At 41.9% G+C, this 19,173-nt stretch overlaps 1 protein-coding gene across 1 annotated transcript in view; it reads right to left on the reverse strand.

The window, feature by feature from the left end:
- Window positions 1-1,038: 1,038 nt before the first annotated feature.
- Window positions 1,039-19,173, reverse strand: part of gabra6b (gamma-aminobutyric acid type A receptor subunit alpha6b) — a gene marked incomplete at both ends in the record, with an annotated part of 28,796 nt that continues 10,661 nt past the window's right edge. The window contains one exon of the mRNA XM_080749477.1: window positions 1,039-1,346. Coding sequence (XP_080605603.1) covers window positions 1,039-1,346 — 308 coding nt within the window. The remainder of the gene's footprint in view (window positions 1,347-19,173) is intronic.

Consider the following 19,173-nt stretch of genomic DNA (forward strand, 5'->3'; position numbering starts at 1 on the left):
TGATTTTAACATACTGGCCTACACTGTATGAGGCACACATGAAGGCACAGGAGCATGGCATTGTGACTGAAACCAAGACAGATTACGACATGGAAACAGAGACGTGAGAACATGCACCCAGCAAGATTTTGTATTCACACCAGACACGATAAAAATAATCACATCACTTTTATCTACGGGAGCCGCACGGCCCTATTCAGTGACATTCTTTTGCGTCAACTATGTGTATGTCAACAGCATGTTTGTTAAGGATAACACGAGCGAGCACAACGTGTTCCAGAGACAGACAATTCTCTCTGTCACTCGTCTATTCAAGAGGGTTGCATAGCTCTCCAACTGGGTGTTTGTATTGGATGATCCTCTGTTTGTTAAAAAAATATATATATCTGGGGGCGCCCGCTGGCCTACTGGTCGGGGCGCATACCACTTAGGCATTGCCACATAGGCATGGATGCCTGGCGGTGTCGCCAGTTCGATTCCCGATCCGGGAAGACCTTTGCTGCGTGTCACTCCCTGTCTCTCCCCCCATTTCCTGTCGTCTACTGTCCTATCAAAAAAGGCATAGAAGCCCAAAAACAAATCTTTCAAAAACAAAATATATATACGTATACAATGTACACGTTTCACATTGCTTTGGGTTCATGCGAAATAGCCGCTATGCACAGCAACCATATTGGAAAGAAATTGGACCCCTTCCTTACTTCCTTCACAGGTGTTGCCAATTATACTGATTAAGGCTCTGTTCCATTCTGGTCAAACATAGTCAGGCTGCTGATGGTGTGCATGTTGGCTCACTGGAAACACTCTGCTACACCAGTGGGTCTCAGGTTTAGTGTCCTTGTGGGGGTTCCAAATGACCCCTTTTGGGTCAGTAACTCTGAGAGTGTACACATGGAACCAAATGGACCCATACGGGTCCATTTGGTTCCATTTGTACACTCTCAGAGTTATGGGGGTCCTTGAAATCAAAACGTTTAAGAACCACTGTGCTACAACAATTGTTGGGCCCTGGCCCAACAATACATCCGTAGTTTTAGTCTACGAAATGAACACTGGTACACTCACCGAGGAGAGCTCTGAGTCGGTCCCCGTTGCGCCGGCAACGCCGGCTGTCCCAGCGGCCGCGGCGGCTTCCTGCGCAGCCTTCTGGGCCGCGACCTTCCTCAGCTCGCGGTTGGCCTGCAGCGTGGAGAAGTAGTTGACGGCGGCGAACTCGATGAGCGCCGAGAAGACGAAGGCGAAGCAGACGGCGATGAACCAGTCCATGGCCGTGGCGTAGGACACCTTGGGCAGCGAGTGGCGGGCGCTGATGCTGAGCGTGGTCATGGTCAGCACGGTGGTGATGCCTGCAATAGATAGATAGATGGATACCTTTATTATCCCAAGGGGGAAAATCAGTCACACGCAATAGTGCAGAGCCAAACAAAAGTGTCCATTGGTCAGTGAAAAAAAAAAAAAAAAAGTAAAACAAGAAAGGGTGACACAGCAAGACGCAACATGAAACCCTCCCTGGAAAGGTCCTTAGAGGTCAGAGTCATTACAGCTATAGTTCATGTGTGGTGGTGGAGAGAACGGGCCTCTTTAACAAGTCCCGAATTCAACATTTACCTTAAAGGACAACTTTAGTTTTTTACAACAAGGGTTCATATTTTAGATTCTAATTAGAGAAAAGAAAAAGTGTGTTTTAAAATGTTTTCATTTGCTTCGTTCTATTGTTTTATCGCGTTTATCGTACTAAAATGTGGGGCATGCGTACGTATGGGGGCATGCGTACAAGTGGCTAAATATGTCATTTTAGACACAATATGCCAGCATTTTCTTTATTGCTATTTACAGTAACACTTCTAGCCCCCATAAGTCACATCCAACCATGAAAGGTTGAGTTGTATCTTGGGAATGGGCTTATTCTGTGTAGAATTACATATTTAGCCACTTGTACGCATGCCCCCAAACACTGAAATAAAAATCTCTAAAACAATAGAAAGAAGTAAATGAAATAATTTTAACACTCATATTTTATATTATTTAATTACAATCTAAAATATGAACCCTTTAAGTAAACGTGCAAAAGTATTGGCATCAAAATGCACTTTAAATACAAAAGTAAAAGCACTCATTGTGCAGAATGTCCCATTTCACAAGTCCAGACAGCGTTAAAAACATGCATAATATCTCCCTCTCTCTCTCTCTCTCTCTCTCACTCACTCTCTCTCTCTCTCTCACACACACACACACACACACACACACACACACACACACACACACACACACACACACACACACACACACACACACACACACACACACACACACACACACACACACACAGACAGACAGATAGTTGCATGCAAGGGAAATGCTTGGGGGTGAATGGTTAACGTACTATTCAGGCATTACATTCTCTCTCAAATGGTCTTGTCTTGAACCCAATATATCAAAGATGATCATGCCTTCCCTGCAGATGACACCATGTCAGCTATTTTATCATTTAAATGGAAATCGCAACCTTACAATCTCCACAGAACCCAGGGAATGTCAGTTCCCTTAACGTAATACATTTGAGTTTTTGGCTAACAAGGTATTTCCCTGCTGTCTGGCAAAATCAGCGTTTTCTATCTTGCATCTTTCTTTGACGGTATATGCGCTTTTAATCCATTTAGGCCTGAGGCCGATTATATAAATGTTCCCGGATTGAAAGGTATACAGTTTAACTTGTAGGGGTTCCTGGTCTAAATGGGTTGAGAGAATGATTGTACCTCCGCATCGGTGCCAGGTGGGGTTGGCGAGTTTGCATGTTCTCCCTGTGTCTCCTAGGGTAGGTACCCACACGAAAAACATGCCGTAATCCTGATCTCTATATTGCCTCCCCTTGGCCAGCCAGGGCACCTGAAGGAGGGGATAATAACTGGTGGGAATAACGTGTTCCTTCCACGCAATACGTCCCACCGGGGAAACTCACCCCTGTAAGGTGATAAGAAGCGGCTTGTACTCCTCGTGCATAGAAGGAAGCATGCATGAGCACAGTACGTTGCTCTCCCCAAGTTGGCAGAGGGAGAGCAGCGCCCATTACACTTAGCAATTGGCACTGGGCGAAAAGAAATGGGTTAAAAAAATCGTGGGATAAAAATTTTGATAAAAAAGAGAATCCTGATAGAGTTTGTATGCTAAACCAGGGGTCTTCAATGTTTTCAGGCCACGGACCCCTTAGTTGAGAGAGAGATGAAGCACAACCTTTTCAGAGATTCCATAGTTTCATTGTTTGACATCACAATCATCAGTGTATTTTGGATTCATGTCAATTTGTATTTTCAGATATTTAACCACTTGAACCGTCAATAATTAATAAACATGACCTTTCACTCTGTACTTAGTCTGCTCTTTCCCCCCCTACACCAAACCTCTTTGAAAAAAATAGCCGATCTACAAGCTCAAAACGCCTCGCAGCGCGAGGTTTTGTGAGCTTGTAGATCGGCTATTTTTGACTAAAGTTCTCAGAATATGGACGCTAGGATTCAAGGTTCCGGTGCAGCACATTGAGTGACCCTGTCTTTCCCTAATAGGACTGATCGTGGATAGCTACTGGGACGTAAGTCGGGACTTGATCAACCCCGGCTGGGTCACCTGGGCGAGGGTGTATGATGTTGCGAGACCCGAAACACCCGTCGACCCCAGGCTACATCACTGATGATACGTCCCAGCTGCATCCTTGTGATGTTTTTTACACTATTAGTTCTATTTATAGTGGCTCATAGGAATAGACTATGTGACAACCAGGAATAGTTTGGTGACCACCGGAGACTCGGTTGACGGCCGGAATTTAGACGGCACCCGGGAGCAGGTTGGGTTAGCGCCCCAGCCTGTGTCTTCCGTGAGGAAGAAGCCCAACAAATCCACGGTGAGGCCTTTAGGAGGGCCATTCAACTGCAGCAGCTGAATGGAATGTTTGGATTGGGGTCTGGTGCAACGCACAGGTTCTGAACCTGGTGAGAGCAGGAGGGGACCTGGTGAGACGTAGGAGGAGCCCGGCCAGGAGTCAACCCATAGAGCCTAGTTCTTCCACGCGCCAGAATAGTACCCCCAATCCCGGCAGAGTAGTTCCGGTGCAGCACATTGAGTGACCCTGTCTTTCCCTAATAGGACTGATCGTGGATAGCTACTGGGACGTAAGTCGGGACTTGATCAACCCCGGCTGGGTCACCTGGGCGAGGGTGTATGATGTTGCGAGACCCAAAACACCCGTCGACCCCAGGCTACATCACTGATGATACGTCCCAGCTGCATCCTTGTGATGTTTTTTACACAAGTGGTTAATATAAAAAAGGAGAAGAAAAATCACACACAAATTTGGAGGACCCCCCCAAAACCCACTTTTATATAATTATATAGCTCCGATCTAGGAGCTTGTAGATCGTCCTTTTTGTTAAAAAAAAATAAAGCTTTATTCTGGTGGCAAGTAATCCTTGCCATAGGGTTTGTTCAGCAACAGGGGTTTCTCCTGCACTTTGGCAAACAGAAAACACATTTTCATCTCAGGTGACCAACTTTATCCAATCAGAAGATAGAGAACCACGCACGGACAATTTATCATCTTCAATTTTATCGTGTTCCAGTGCCAATTTTGTCCGCTCATTTATCACTTCGAATTTAACTTGTTTATCCTGTGCAGTACGCCCTGTATGGGCTCTCTCTGCTGATTGGGTGAAATTGGTGTCTTGACCTGAAAACATAGTTTCTGATTACTATAAAGAGCAGGGGAGATGGGGACACCTGCTTAGTGAAAAGAGAGAACCAACATGCACATCCCCAACACAGGTTTGGGTGCAGAGCGACCAACAGCATGCAGGAGATGAAATAAATAAACACTTGCACACTGAGAGCTCCAAAGCGACTTATACAATCACTTATTTCTTTGGTCCAATAAAGCATCTGTGGCATTGGAGCCCTTACGGTGCATTTTAACCGATTTAGTGCCATTCCCGAGATATCTCGCGAAATGTACTCGAGTATCTCGAGTGCCATTCCCGAGATATCTCGCGAAAAGTAATATATTACTGTAACGGCGGTTATCCTACCGGGTACAATGGCGGAAGGTTCCGAGCCGATCTCCGTCGCTGATTTATCATCATCACGGATCCACGAGCACAAAATAGTAATCCCATAACATTGAGGCAGACGGGGGATCTCATCTTTAATGTCCATTATCTCAAAACAACACTTTAGATAGCTCCGATCTAGGAGCTTGTAGATCGTCCTTTTTGTTAAATTATCAACGACAAAACACAATTAAATCGTTAATCGGCAATTATTTGAATGACAATTAATCGTCATGTAAAATGTCATATCGTGACAGCCCTAGTGTTATTTGTCAATAGGACCCGGCAACTACTGGCGTTAGCAGGCGATTAGGCGACGCTGCCCAAAAACATGAAATAGTTTATCTTTTGGACGCAGTTAAAACATAGGGTCAGTGCAAGTATTTATTTATTTATTTATTTTAGACACCTGGGTGTCTAGAATAAATAAATTGTACTTGACAAAGACTCTATAGCAATCTTTAACCTGCTCTGAGGAAGGCTTCGTGCCGAAACACGTTAGCGTTCAGAATAAAATGGAACACTGCATTTGGGCCTGTGCTGCTTTTTCCACTCCTGTGGATCCTTGACTTTACTCTCTAGCATACATGGGCAACTGGCGGCCGTTTTGAGCTTGTAGATCAGCAATGTTTTGCTATTTATCACTGCATTATGCATTGTGGCCCTCTGGAGTGAGTGTGAAAATATAGTGGCCCTCTCCATCATCAAAGTTGCCCACCCCTGCTCCATAGCAATGGTTGCTATGCAAAAATAGAGCTATTTAATACTTTTTCTTTTTTTTTTTACAAGAAAAAAAATAGAATGTTCCACTATCCCTCTCAGCCTCCCTAGTTTCGATTAAAACATAAATGGGACGGTTCACTTTTTTTTCACAGAAAGAATAAAAAGCCGGCGTATCACTTCGAACAAGAATATTTCATTCCGAACAAGAATAATCTTTTCATTTTCTGCAGGGTGCATATCAAAATACAAAATAGGAAAAAGAACTGATTTGTAGTTCCCCCTCGAAAGCACAGAGCATATTGAGATCTCATCCATAATTCAAACGTTAATTGAAACATCTTGCTTTGCCAAAGGGGGGGAAGTTAAGTTTATCATGTCTTCAATTTGACATGCTTGTTATTAGTCTGGATCTGCGGTAAAACTCAAGATTTACAGCATCTTCTCAAACCGTGCATCTCCTAATGGGCAGTGCAAGATGGCGCTATTAAAATGTTAATGAAAGCACCATGACTTGCTCATCCCAACCCAGGAAATGAAGGACGCAGTGATGGAAAAAGTACTATGTTTATTTACTTAGATATAAAGTATCAATACTACAATGTAAAAAATACTCTGCTGCGAGTAAAAGTTACGGTGCTGTGCTGTTAGATATCTGTTAAGATAAGATGTGATCATGGTTGCTGTTACAGCCAGTAAAACTCGGAGAACCCAGCGAGTTTCGCTGCGTTTTCCCAGCGAAACTCATGTGACTATGCAGTAGACTATTAGTTCTACTGTATGACACTTTACAGTAAATAACATGGCTGCTCATGCAATCATGGATGGATGTAAAGAACTAATGCATAATCCTATGACCCACAAAGCTGTTAATACTGAAACACTCCACACTTAGGAAAACACACTAACCCAACTAAATCTATCCAGTGGTGATAGCCAGTCTCTAGAAGCGTGGATTTGCCATGTTGGCAGCTTACAGCTTAGCCTCTGTTCCGTGCCATGTAGTAGATAAGAGTGTCAGGCCATGTAGCATTTTGACTCCTCCTTTGTCCTTTGTCCAGAGCACACTAATCGGAGCATACGGATACTAAGCTGTGCCATTTCACATCTACACCAAGAAAACAACATGAAGAATCTATAAAGAGGGCTCAGTGAGTTTCATAGCACATTGGTTCTCAAAGTGGTGTCCGGGGACCCCCCAGGGGTTCTTGAGGGAGTTCCAGGGGGTCCCCAGCTAAATGATAGTCAAGAACAAAATGGACCCTTATGGATCTGTAATCCATAAATGGACCCCAAATGGACAGGTCCATTTGGTTCCATTTGCCCTCTCGCTGAGTTAAATTAACATAGATTTTACAATATAGATTGGGGTCTCAGAGATAGAAATACCATTAAATGGGGTTCTGTCTGTAGCCTAATACATGTCGAAAACTATTTTTGTCTAATAAAATATTCAATCAATCAATCAAAACTGGGGGTCCTTGAAAATGGTTGGGAATCACTGCTAGAGACGTAGAAATCTTCTCTTATGGGGGTCACAGGCATATCTTTTCAAATGGGGGTCCGCAGGCTGATAATAAGTGTCAATTTGGGAGTCCTTGACCTGAAAAAGTTTGAGAACCACTGTCATAGCATATCCAACCATTGGGTTTTGAGATATCTTATACAAGTGAAAATTCTGTCCGAATGGTGGCGCTGCAGTTATGGCCATGGAGTCACGAAAAGCATCAGGATTCATCCTTTGGAAAACATAGAGGTGTCCAGATTACAATTATGTTGTTTATGACTATCGTGTTGTGCAGACAGACACACACTCAAGAGATGATCTTTTCACATTTTTGGACATCAAAATTCATTCGTTGGCCATTTCATGTCAACCATGTCTGTCTGAGAAAATTCCCTTGCATGACTCAATAAAATGCATTCTGATTTTGAAATAAAATCAGATTCTGATTGATACAGTAGATAATATGAAGGTTTTCCCACATACTGTACTGTAGGATGATAATAGATAGGTTGCAAGCCCTGGTAGTATAGTATTTAAAAAGATTCTCTTGAATGCTGCCTTCAGATATGGCATGGAAAGAGGGCATTTGCATTTCTTTCACCATAGTAAAAACTGCATTCATGGTCTGGAGAGGGCACTTTTTACAGACAGGTAAAAGGGCAGGGGCTCACGCCCCCTTTGATGCCTATGTGTGCACGTGCCTGAAGAGTACTTTCCAATTTTCTCAGGTACAGTTTGGACGGATAGACTTCCACTACAAGACAGAAGGTTTTTTCCCCCAGTTGTCATGACTCCAAGACAGTAAAGGAGTTCACCAGCAACTGGTGTCCAGTGCTACTACTTTTTATTTGATCTGTCTAATGACTAATTACTACTTTAGAGCTAGGACATAAAGTGGACCCAATTAACAACGTGGCAGCAAAGAAACATTGCAGTACATGCTGTTCCAGATAGAGTTTAAATCATGGACATGGCTTTTATTTTGGCGTTGCTAGCATCCCATGAACTGTTCAATGAGAAACAGAAAACACTTCCTCTTTTGATTCATGTTCTTCTTTTTACTCTGAGCTGACAGTGATGAGTGATGCGTTCAGTTTGCTAAATTAACTCACAAACAAATGCACAAATAATGAAACAGGTCTGAAGGAGGAGAATAAACAGATTTGGTGTGGATTTACTGGACAATTTGGCAAACCTTTTTTGAGTAGGACTTAAAAAAAGCTTGGCATTGATGGACACATTAGCAGCCATGGTAAGTTTAATCGCTGTTTAAAGGCTATTATTTTGTACTCGCTTTGATGATTGATCGTTTTATATATTTTTGTTGCTGCCTGTGTTGCAAGTTGGCTCTGTCTGACTGTGTGCTAAGCCGCAAGTGTGTGTGTGTGTGTGTACTGTGTACAGTACTGTGTGTGTGTGTGTGTGTGTGTGTGTGTGTGTGTGTGTGTGTGTGTGTGTGTGTGTGTGTGTGTGTGTGTGTGTGTGTGTGTGTGTGTGTGTGTGTGTGTGTGTGTGTGTGTGTGTGTGTGTGGCTGTGAGTGTGCATGCGCTTGTGCAGTGTGTAACTCAGTCAGTCTCCGATCACATCAGCTTGGTTTGACATTGTGGCCTTTAAAAGTTGTCTGTTGTTGCCTGGTTATGTCGAATGACACTATAATCACGTGCATTTGTGCGCAATTCTAACCGTTGGGAGGATTGATATCTATTGAAGGCCTGGGTATAAATGGATGGATGGATGGGATTAATGAGTGGGCAGATAGATGATGTTGGCTAACACTTTAGTGAGTTGTGGTCAGTGAGCATAACCAGGGTGATTAGGACAGTGGAATGATGATGATGATGATGATGATGATGACGGTTAGGGTTAGGGTTGACATGGCGGCTGAGATATCTGTTGAAGATATCACTCACAATGTGCATTCATACTTTTACCTTTAACTTTGTAACCTTAAAGGCCCAGTTCACCTCTGGGGCAACCAGATCTTATTTTATTGTTGTTTGGGACACGATCAACACAATCCTGAGTTATGTTTTTGTGTTCAAACTGTGTTTTCAGATATTTTAGTATTTCAGCATGACTAGTGATGCATTTCCCATCATCATGCTGCATCATGTGATGCAAAATGCATCATCATTCATGCTGAAATACTAAAATATCTCAAAACACAGATCTATCTATCTATCTATCTATCTATCTATCTATCTATCTATCTATCTATCTATCTATCTATCTATCTATCTATGAAACGAGAAACTCCTTTTTCTATAAATTCAGAGCCATTTCACTCAAGTCCCAAAATGAATTTGAAATACATTTTCCAATTGCCATGCATGATAATGAAATGTATACCTGTGCAGCATGCACTTGCTTAAAGGAGCTATAGTCAACTTTTTCATTGTAGGGCCGGCACTTTGTTTACATCCTAGTCTATAGACTAGAATGTAAACAAAGTGTCGGTCTGACAATGGCCAAAATTATTATTTTATCAATATTTTACGCTTTTTGTGGTCATTTTTGAATTGAAACACATATATGAAGCTTATTTTTTTATAAAATATTTTCGAAACATTATTTTTATTTTAGCATCCATTTTTCAAGAAAAAGTTGACTATAGCTCCTTTAATTAACAACAAAGAAGTGGAGTTGAAATAAAATGCCTCAAACTTGTGTATTCTACACATCAGATCACAAACTGTTGCTAGACCTGAAGGATCACCCATAAATGTCTGTCTGTCTGTTTATCTGAAACAGACGGAGGAGAAATGATGGACCATAGTTGCTCTCATCAAGTAAAACAAACATGGAAGCAATAACCGATAAGGAAGAAAATATTGTGCACAGCAATCTGATGACTATCTGACGACTTTGAAAGTAGTGCAGACTGCAGAGTCTACTCTAGTGAGCATAATTTGCATTCATTTAAACCTCTGTTTGTGTCATACCGGTAGTTACATCCACGTCGAACATGAATATTATGTGGTGGTATAAAGCGACAGATTTCATTTTCAAAACGAGGTCTATTTTTCACAGCAAATGAAAGTGTCAACCTCTAATGAATGAGGCAATAACAAATTCATAGTTTGAGCAAAGCAGTTCATTTGTCACTTAGTGAGGAAGTCACAGCATTCATCAGCTAATTAGACAAACAACAGATCCAGTCACAGGTTAGGGGGTGCAGTCTATCCTTAGTTGACCTCACAACAAGCCAATTGCAGATCAATGGAGCCTGGAGTCTATTGGGGTCTATAGTGAGCAGAGGACGTCAGTGGTGTAAAAAAGTACTACAATGTTTTACTTAAGTAAAAGTATCAATAATGCAATGTAGAAAGACTCCATTACGAGTACTGTAGAAGTTCCATATTAAAAATGTACACAAGTAAAAGCACAAACGTATCGGCATCAAAATAATACTTAAAGGAGCTATAGTCAACTTTTTCTTGATAAACGGATGCTAAAATAAAGATAATGTTTCGAAAATATTTTATAAAAAATGTGTTTCTATTCAAAAATGACCACAAAAAGCATAAAATAATGATAAAATAATCATTTTGGCCATTGTCAGACCGACACTTTGTTTACATTCTAGTCTATAGACTAGGATGTAAACACAGTGTCGGCCCTACAATGAAAAAGTTGACTATAGCTCCTTTAAAGTAAGTAAAAGTGCTCATTGTGCAGAATGTCAAATGTGCGAACACAATTGGTCTGTGTTCGAGGGGAGGTAAGCCGGGTGGGCAGGGTGATATTTGTCATTGTACGTAATCCTACGGGCTGGGGGCGGTACGTGTCAGCGGGGACTGTATAACTGCTAAATTGTGGAGAAAAAGTAATTGGCTAATTGTCTAAAAAAATCTAAATTAAAGGTAGGGTAAGTGATATTTCTTTGGTTAAAACAAAAAGTTTTTCGTTAAAAGGTAAAATAATTATATTCTGATAATAATCATTGCTATAGAGTGTTTGTTCAGTCAGCACCGTCACTCTTTAATGCAGTGGTTCTCAAACTTTGACATTTGAAGGTCTTCCCCTTAACTTTGACAGTGTACAAATGGAACCAAATGTAGGGTCCATTTGGTTCCATTTGTACACTGACAAGGTTACAGACTTGCAAGGGTCAATTCAGACCCCCTTAAAGTAACATAGAGAGTCCCAGAAATGCACTCTGAGAACCACTGCTTTAATGAACAGAAAATCCATTTTCGGGTAGGTGACAAACCTTCGGCCAATCAGGAGAGAGAGTTATCAGCTCCAGTTCCAAATCTTGTCTGCTCATTTCTTTGTGCTTCCATTTTCACTTGCTCAATCTGTATCCTGACTGAGTTTCTAGTCAAAGAGGCAAATAATTAAATAGCTCTCCCCTCCACACTCGTCATTCATCACCACTGGATCAAATCAGCTCCAGGTATTTGATTTGTGAATAGTCATTTTTTTCTCATGGGGTGAGATGGCTCTATCACTGACGATGAAAAAAAAAAAAAAGCATGTTCTTCCTGGATTCCATCTTCATTCAAGTAGATGAGGTCAGATAATGACTCCAACAATGAACATCCTACTTAATGGGCCATTATCGGCACACATATTCCAATTCACTTCCATCAAGCTAAAGCAAGCAGGGAGAAGAGGCCCATTGAAAGTCAAATATACCACTCTTGTAGCAGAGCGCAGTTCATTAGCAGAAAGGGAACAATGGCGTTTTTAATGCACCTGATAATGGCAAGCAGGCAGAGCCAACAACATAGCATTCAAATCCAACCCCCCCACCCCAACCCGCCCCAGACCGACGCATACACCATCTAAAAACAAGCTTGAGTTAAATGGCATCAGGGCAGGAGAGACATGGGCATGTCAGGTTAGGACGGGGGTCAGCAACCCGCGGCTCTAGAGCCGCATGCGGCTCTTTAGCGCCACCCTAGTGGCTCCCTGGAGCTTTTTAAAAAAAATTATGAAAAAGAAAAAAAGATGGGGGGAAAAAAAATATTTTTTGTTTTAACGATTTGTTTTTATCGTCACTGTCGGGCAGAAACCTTGTATCTCCAAGTTTCAAATTTGTATGTTTTTTTTTCTCGCAAAGTAAAGTCCTGCTTCATCATACAAGACTGACGCACAAAAGTAGTGAAAACAGCAGATCTACAAGCACACAACGCCTCGCGGCGCGAGGCGTTGTGTGCTTGTAGATCGGCTGTTTTCACTAGTTTAGTTCATTTTTTTAAATGATAAATACAAAACAAAGTGTTGGACATACAAGGTTTCCACCCGACAACGACGATTTTTAAGGCTTTTATAATTTTTTTGCGGCTCCAGACAGATTTGTTTTGGGGTTTTTTGGGTCCAATATGGCTCTTTCAACATTTTGGGTTGCCGACCCCTGGGTTAGGAGGAAGAAGGTATTATGAGGAAAAAAACAGAGATAAAGAGGGAGTGCTGGAGGGACGGGGTATGGCAGGGTGGGGGGGGTTTGAAGCATAAAGACGGGACAGAAAAGAAGTACTCAGGGGCATGTGTGTGCTTTTATAGGCGGAGAAGCAAGGTACAAATTAGGCCACTCTCAATTAAGACTGTGTGAGTCTTGCGCTCAGGGGACTTTGAGCTCTTAAGAGAGGTTGTTGACAATGCGCTGCACAACAATGGCTTAATGTACCATGCCGGGCCGGAGTGCCACTATACAGCTATTTTCCCTGGCTCTTCTCCTCCTGCTCTGTCGTGCCCTCGTTTCCCTCCTTCCTCCGCTCTCCCTGCCTCATTTCTGTGCTGCTTCTATACCAAGGGTCTTCAAAAGGGGGTCCGGGACCCCAGGGGGTCCTCAGAGTTGCTACAGGGGGTCCTCCAAATCTTTGTGTGATAGAAAAAAATGTTCTCCTTTTTTATATTAACCACTTGAACCCTAGCGTCCATATTCTGAGAACTTTCGCCAAAAATAGCAGATCTACAAGCTCACAACGCCTTGCACTGCGAGGCGTTGTGACTGTGAGCTTGTAGATCGGCTATTTCCGGCAAAGAGGTTTGGTGTAGAGGGGAAAAAGTAACTAAGTAGAGAGTGAAAGGCCAAGTTTATTAAGTATTGACGGTTCAAGTGGTTAAATATCTGAAATCACAAATTGACATGAATCCAAAATACACTGATGATCGTGCTGTCAAACAATGAAACTATGGAATCTATGATAAGGGTGTGGGGGTCCCTGCTTCATCTCTCTCTCAACTAAGGGGTTCTTGCCCTGAAAACATTGAAGACACCTGTTCTATACCTTTTCAGTTTTTCACCAACACTAGCCATAGCCTCATCTTCTCCCACCTCTCTTATCTGTTGTTTCTCCATCAACCTTTGAATCCTTCTCCTCCCCTGGCCTCACCTCTCCCTCTCAGCTCTGTGCCCCTGTTTCTCCTCTCTCCTGGGGTGTAAAGTAACATATTTCAGGTGTTCTTCCTCTTGTTGCAACTGTGTAGCTTTCTCATGGAGTCTAAAATCAATAGTTCTGCTTTGACTTAAAGGAGTAGTTCACCCCCAAAATGACTTTTTTTTCTATTGATTAGTCACGCCATGGAGACTAGAGTTCAATAATATTTTTAGTTTTTTGTCGCATTCCTAAGACAAAAATGTGATAACAATAAATTTACCCCCATTTGTTCCGGATGGGGACCCTTTTCGAAACGGATCCCCATCCGGAATCAATGTAAATGGGGGTAAATTTACTCGAATCAAATTTTTGTCTTAGGAATGTGACAAAAACCAGAAAATCTACTCTACTCTCCATGGCGTGACTAATCAATAGAAAAAAAGTCATTTTGGGGGTGAACTACTCCTTTAAGCGGATTTCTGATGTAAGGCAAGAATTACAGAGTAACTTACAATAATGCTGTTAAGGTCATCATCAGCAGGATATTCATTTGAAGTTGGCTTTGAAACACTCTTTCCCCTTGTGAATCTTCCAGAATGCTTTGTAATCGACCATCAACTATAGTTGGCAAACATTATGACGTTGATCCTTGTCCTTCACAGGCGATAATATGCCTGGGGGAAATAATTGATGCTAAGCTAATTAATCTTTTCTAAAATGACTTCTACAGTGTTTTAGCAAAGCCTATTAAAACAATTATGATCAAAACCCCTTCTAGAGCTTTCCTTAAAATTACATACGTTGTATTAAAACATCATGCCATGAATCAGATTAATTTAGCCCTTGTCGCTTTGTTTTTTGTAAGGCTCCTAAGGCAGCACTTACAGTACAACTTATACAACAGTTTTAACATCCTCAACATCTCATGGGAGCACTGAGTAAGTGCTGCTTTTTAGTATCATATATTATCATATCAGGGGGATAGTGGTGAAGAAATATGGGTCTTTTCCACTAAATTGTTAACATTTGGATTATGCTGCGTGATCTGCATGGACTAATTTCCTTTTTGCTCTTTCTGGAAATCGAAATAACTGTTAAGTTAATATGCTAGTAAACATAGTTGGTGGAGAAATTGTGGTAAACACATTGATAGTGTAAGTCAGTGGTTCTCAAAGTGGATTTCAGGGATTCTCTAGGTTCCTTTATGGGGGTCTAAATTGACCCTTACAAGTCTGTAACTCTGACAGTATAGAAATGGAACCAAATGGACCCGTCCATTCGTACACTGTCAGAGTGCAAGTTTGAGAAACACTGGTGTAAAGTAGACGGTAGACTATTGTATTACTCATGCATGCATGTATTGCACATCAGAATAAAATATACTATACAAAGAATATATAAATAACCTTTTCCTGATGTGATGTAGTCACCTACTGTATCACCATTATTTCAAATAGCAAGTGGGGTCATCAACACGTCCCCCTTAACTCCGAGAGTGTACAAATGGAATCATTTCCAAAATGGTTCCATTTGTACACTACACTCTCAGAGTTACATACCTGTTACGGCCATTCAGGGCTAGATCACTGTTTCTGGCAATATTATTGTCCAGTAATGTCCACTCATTTATATGTCCGTGGCAATATATTATTTTGACAAAAATGTCCAGCACAAGCCAGCATGGCAATGACCCCTGGGCAAGAGATATTATACTGATATCCCCTAGCCATAGTCAGCATGCCCCCCTTAAACCTTTCACAATGACCATCCCTTCCCTTCCCTTCCCTTCCCTTCCCTTCCCTTCCTCTCACAGTCCTCTCTAGCACTAATCATGTACCCACATCAGCCAGAGCATTACTGAGCTGCTGGCTTCCTGGTTTCCATGTGACTTCTCGTCATCCCAGCAGCAAAGCATTAAAACACAGAAGCCATTTATCATCTCACAGCCAGAGCTCCGCGAAGCGTGACCATAAAGTTCACGTCGGTTCACGGTGGTCTTTCATCATAGTTCATGGCCACACCATTAACACAGCCACTCTTAAAAGGGCCCAGTGCTCTAACAAGTTAACCCCGCTTTCCTGTGTACACACCAGCCAGTCCGTGGAACGTGCGCTTTAATATTTGATCCCCAACGTGGTGTGAAATGAAAACACCGGGAGGGCGAGGTTAATGAGTTGACACAGATGTGCGGTCCACATGGGGGCCTCAACTTGGGCAAATGATGATTGGGAACCATCTTCTGAAGGAGTGCGGGCGCTATATGCCGCTGCGCTGGCAGCAGCCCTCCACTGATGTGAGGCTATAGAATCTACAAAGGCCAGCTAGAGTGACTCAGCTGTCTCTCATTTGCTGAAAGTTCTTAAGAAGGAAAATAAATTGGAATCGGGGCAATGAAAAGGACGGATATGGACACTTGTGTCTCTTTCTGTCCGTCTCCCAGTCTTAATGACCTCCTCTGTTTCCCTTTCTCTCTTGTTTCCGCTGCTCTCCCTCGCCCTAATTTTGCTATTTCTCTCAGCAACCCTAAAAAAAGTGTGTGTCTCGCTATTTTGTTTCTTTCTTCCATCTCTCTCTCTCCCTCTCTCTCTCGCTCTCTCTCCCTCTCTCTCTCTGTCTCTCTCTCAGTCAGTCTCTCTCAGTCTATTAACTTCCCTCAATCCCGTTCTGTCTCCCTTTCTCCTCTCTCTGTCTCTCTCTCATCAGTCTCTTAACTTCACTCAATCCCATTCTGTCTCTCTCCCTCTCTCTCCTCTCTCTCTCTCTCTCTCTCTCTCTCTCTCCCTCTCTCTCTCTCTCTCTCTCCCAGCCTCCTCTCCTCTCTCCTCTCACTCACTCTTGGCACCCGAGGCTAGAGCTCGGTGTCAAGTGTAGCGTGATGTAATGTTAGCAAGCGGAACCTGCAAGTGTTCGGAGGCTGGCCAAGTAAACATCCTCTCCCCTCCCCCCAACCTCCCCCACCCTACCCTGCTGCCCTGGCACGACCAGTTCCAGAAAGGAACATTTATTCCCAATTAATTCACTGCAGTGGAGGACGAACAGAGATAAGGAAGTGTAAAAAATAAGTTATAAGCCACTGTGGCTGTGACACTATACTTCTTTGTTCTGCTGGTAGGTTACAGCATCCGTGCCATGGCATTCAATCCATTGCCAGGCCTCTTCTCCCCCCAAAAAAATCACTGAGCGATAAATACCGTCATTAATTCGGCTGTTCGGTGCTGCCGAGATTTTGTGTCTCCCCGAACTGAACTGAAATAAAAGTGGAGTAGGCCTATGCATCGGCCCTTACTCTTCAGGAAATGATCCAATGTTGATCCAATGTTGTAATTATTCTGTGACAAGCTCCTGTTAATGTCTCAGTGATTAAATATATCAGCGATTAAATATTTATACTGTAAACCGACTAAATGACTTTCAACCTGGGCTGGCATCCTTAATTTGGGCATGATATTATTGGCAGATCTACAGTATAAGCTTGCAACGTGTCATGTCGCCAACGCATTGTGAGCTTGCAGATCTGCTGTTTTGCAACTTCAACACGACATGGTCATAGGTGTATTAAAAAAACAACAACATAAAAACATGGAAATATGGAGATGGAACAAGGTTTGTGGCCAGCAGCGTGGAAATGGAGGAGAGCTGGTATAAGCTTTGTCTGCTTGCTGCTGAGCAACAGTATGCTCACACTGGGGTCAGGCTGTGGGTGGTGAGTCAGTGAATCCACATCTCTTTTTTGTTGTATACTTGGAGAGAAAAAAATAAACAACTAAAAGACCGTTAGCTGTGAAATCTTGGCAATTAAAGTCAAGAGCTTAAACATCTTGGTGCAAAATTAGAATGTGCATAATAAACATATCGTCACGGGCAGAAACCTTGTATCTCCTAGTTTCTAATTTGTAAATGTTTTCGCAATGCAAAGCCCTGCTTCATCACACAAGGCCGTCGCATAAAAGTAGTGAAAACAGTAGATCTACAAGCACTTAAATCAGCTGTTTTCACTCGTTTAAATCATTTTTAAAATGATAAATGCAAAACAAACGGTTTTGGACATACAAGGTTTTCACCCGACAAAGACGATATTGTGGTATTTCCGGAAGGTGGTATTTCCTGGTGGATATGTCTGGATATAAATAATAATAATAATATAATATATAGAGTCCAGTACATTAGCTTGTTCTACAGTAGTTTGTCAACCAATTTAGAACAAAATAATATATTTCCAATATTCAATAACAATATTATAAGTGTTCTGTTCTTCCAAACAAATAAGGTTTGGCGGATAATACTGCCCCAAATGTGACGCTGCCGGTGCTATTCACCCACGTGGGAGCTTTATTTTTTTGCTGTGGTGATGATATGTTGTCTACTACATCATGAGAAAATATATATATATATATATATATATATATATATTGTATTGTCTTGTTTCTAAAAATACAATAACCCAACATGGTACATACTCTACTCAGACCCTGCAAAGGCTTTCTGTGATTGTGGAACTTTTTAATCAACATACAAAATGTCTTGAATTTGATTGATAGCTCAATGCAGCCTTTTTCTGTCATTATTGACTAGATTCCCACTTTACTTCCTGCCTTTATCAAAACCAGAACATTAGAGCACATAATTATCTTTAACAGCCAGTTGTTTCGTTTGGCCATGGAAGTCGGTCTTTTGGCAGCTTTAAGAACAAGAACAAGAAATCTACAAACAATTCCTCCCAACAAGTCCTGCATTATGCTCTGCGTTTGCTTTCTCTCTGTTTATATAACATGTTGCTTGGAAACACTTTGACAAGCCTGTTTCATAATTGCTGCAGTAAGCCAGTGGTTCTCCAACATTTTCATGTCGAGGACCACCAAATTGATATGTATTTGGCCGCAGACTCCCCATCTGAAATGATTTTGTGTTTGGGACCCCAATTATTATTATTATTTTTTTTAGATTGATCGGCTATTTGAAAATAGCCAATGTATAGAGGATAGAAGCCAATGTTGATGCTGTATTAACACATTTTCTGTGGACCTCCTGGAACCCCCTCAAGGACCCCTGGGGGTCCCAGCAACCCACCTTATGAACCCCCTGCAGTAGCTCTCTGCCAGCCATCAATGATTCAAAACACAACCTGTGTTTTTCCTTCTCTATCCGATAGCTCATCACTCCCGACCAATCAGGTCAACCTCTGAACTTGAACTATGTGAGGGATAATGCCTGACAATCCTACATCATTGCTAGGCTATAGTGGATCAGGCAATGCAGTGGTTACTTTGTTTACATTGATATACATCCAGCTTGCTCTAGGCTATTTCTTCTGGAGAGGTTACAAGCTCTGTTGTTTTACTTACGTATCTACCTATCTTGTATAGCTTTTTTTTTATCTAGCTTGTGATCATTTTACAGAGTTGCTTTTAAACACACCTTGTAAAATTACATTACTGAATTTGAGGGGGTTAACCACTTTAAACCCCAGCATCCATGTTGCAGGGAAGAAAATAGCAGAACGACAAGCTCACAATGTGTCACGTT

Source organism: Nannobrachium achirus (assembly GCF_963921795.1).
Source record: "Nannobrachium achirus genome assembly, chromosome: 19".
Lineage (NCBI taxonomy): Eukaryota > Metazoa > Chordata > Actinopteri > Myctophiformes > Myctophidae > Nannobrachium > Nannobrachium achirus.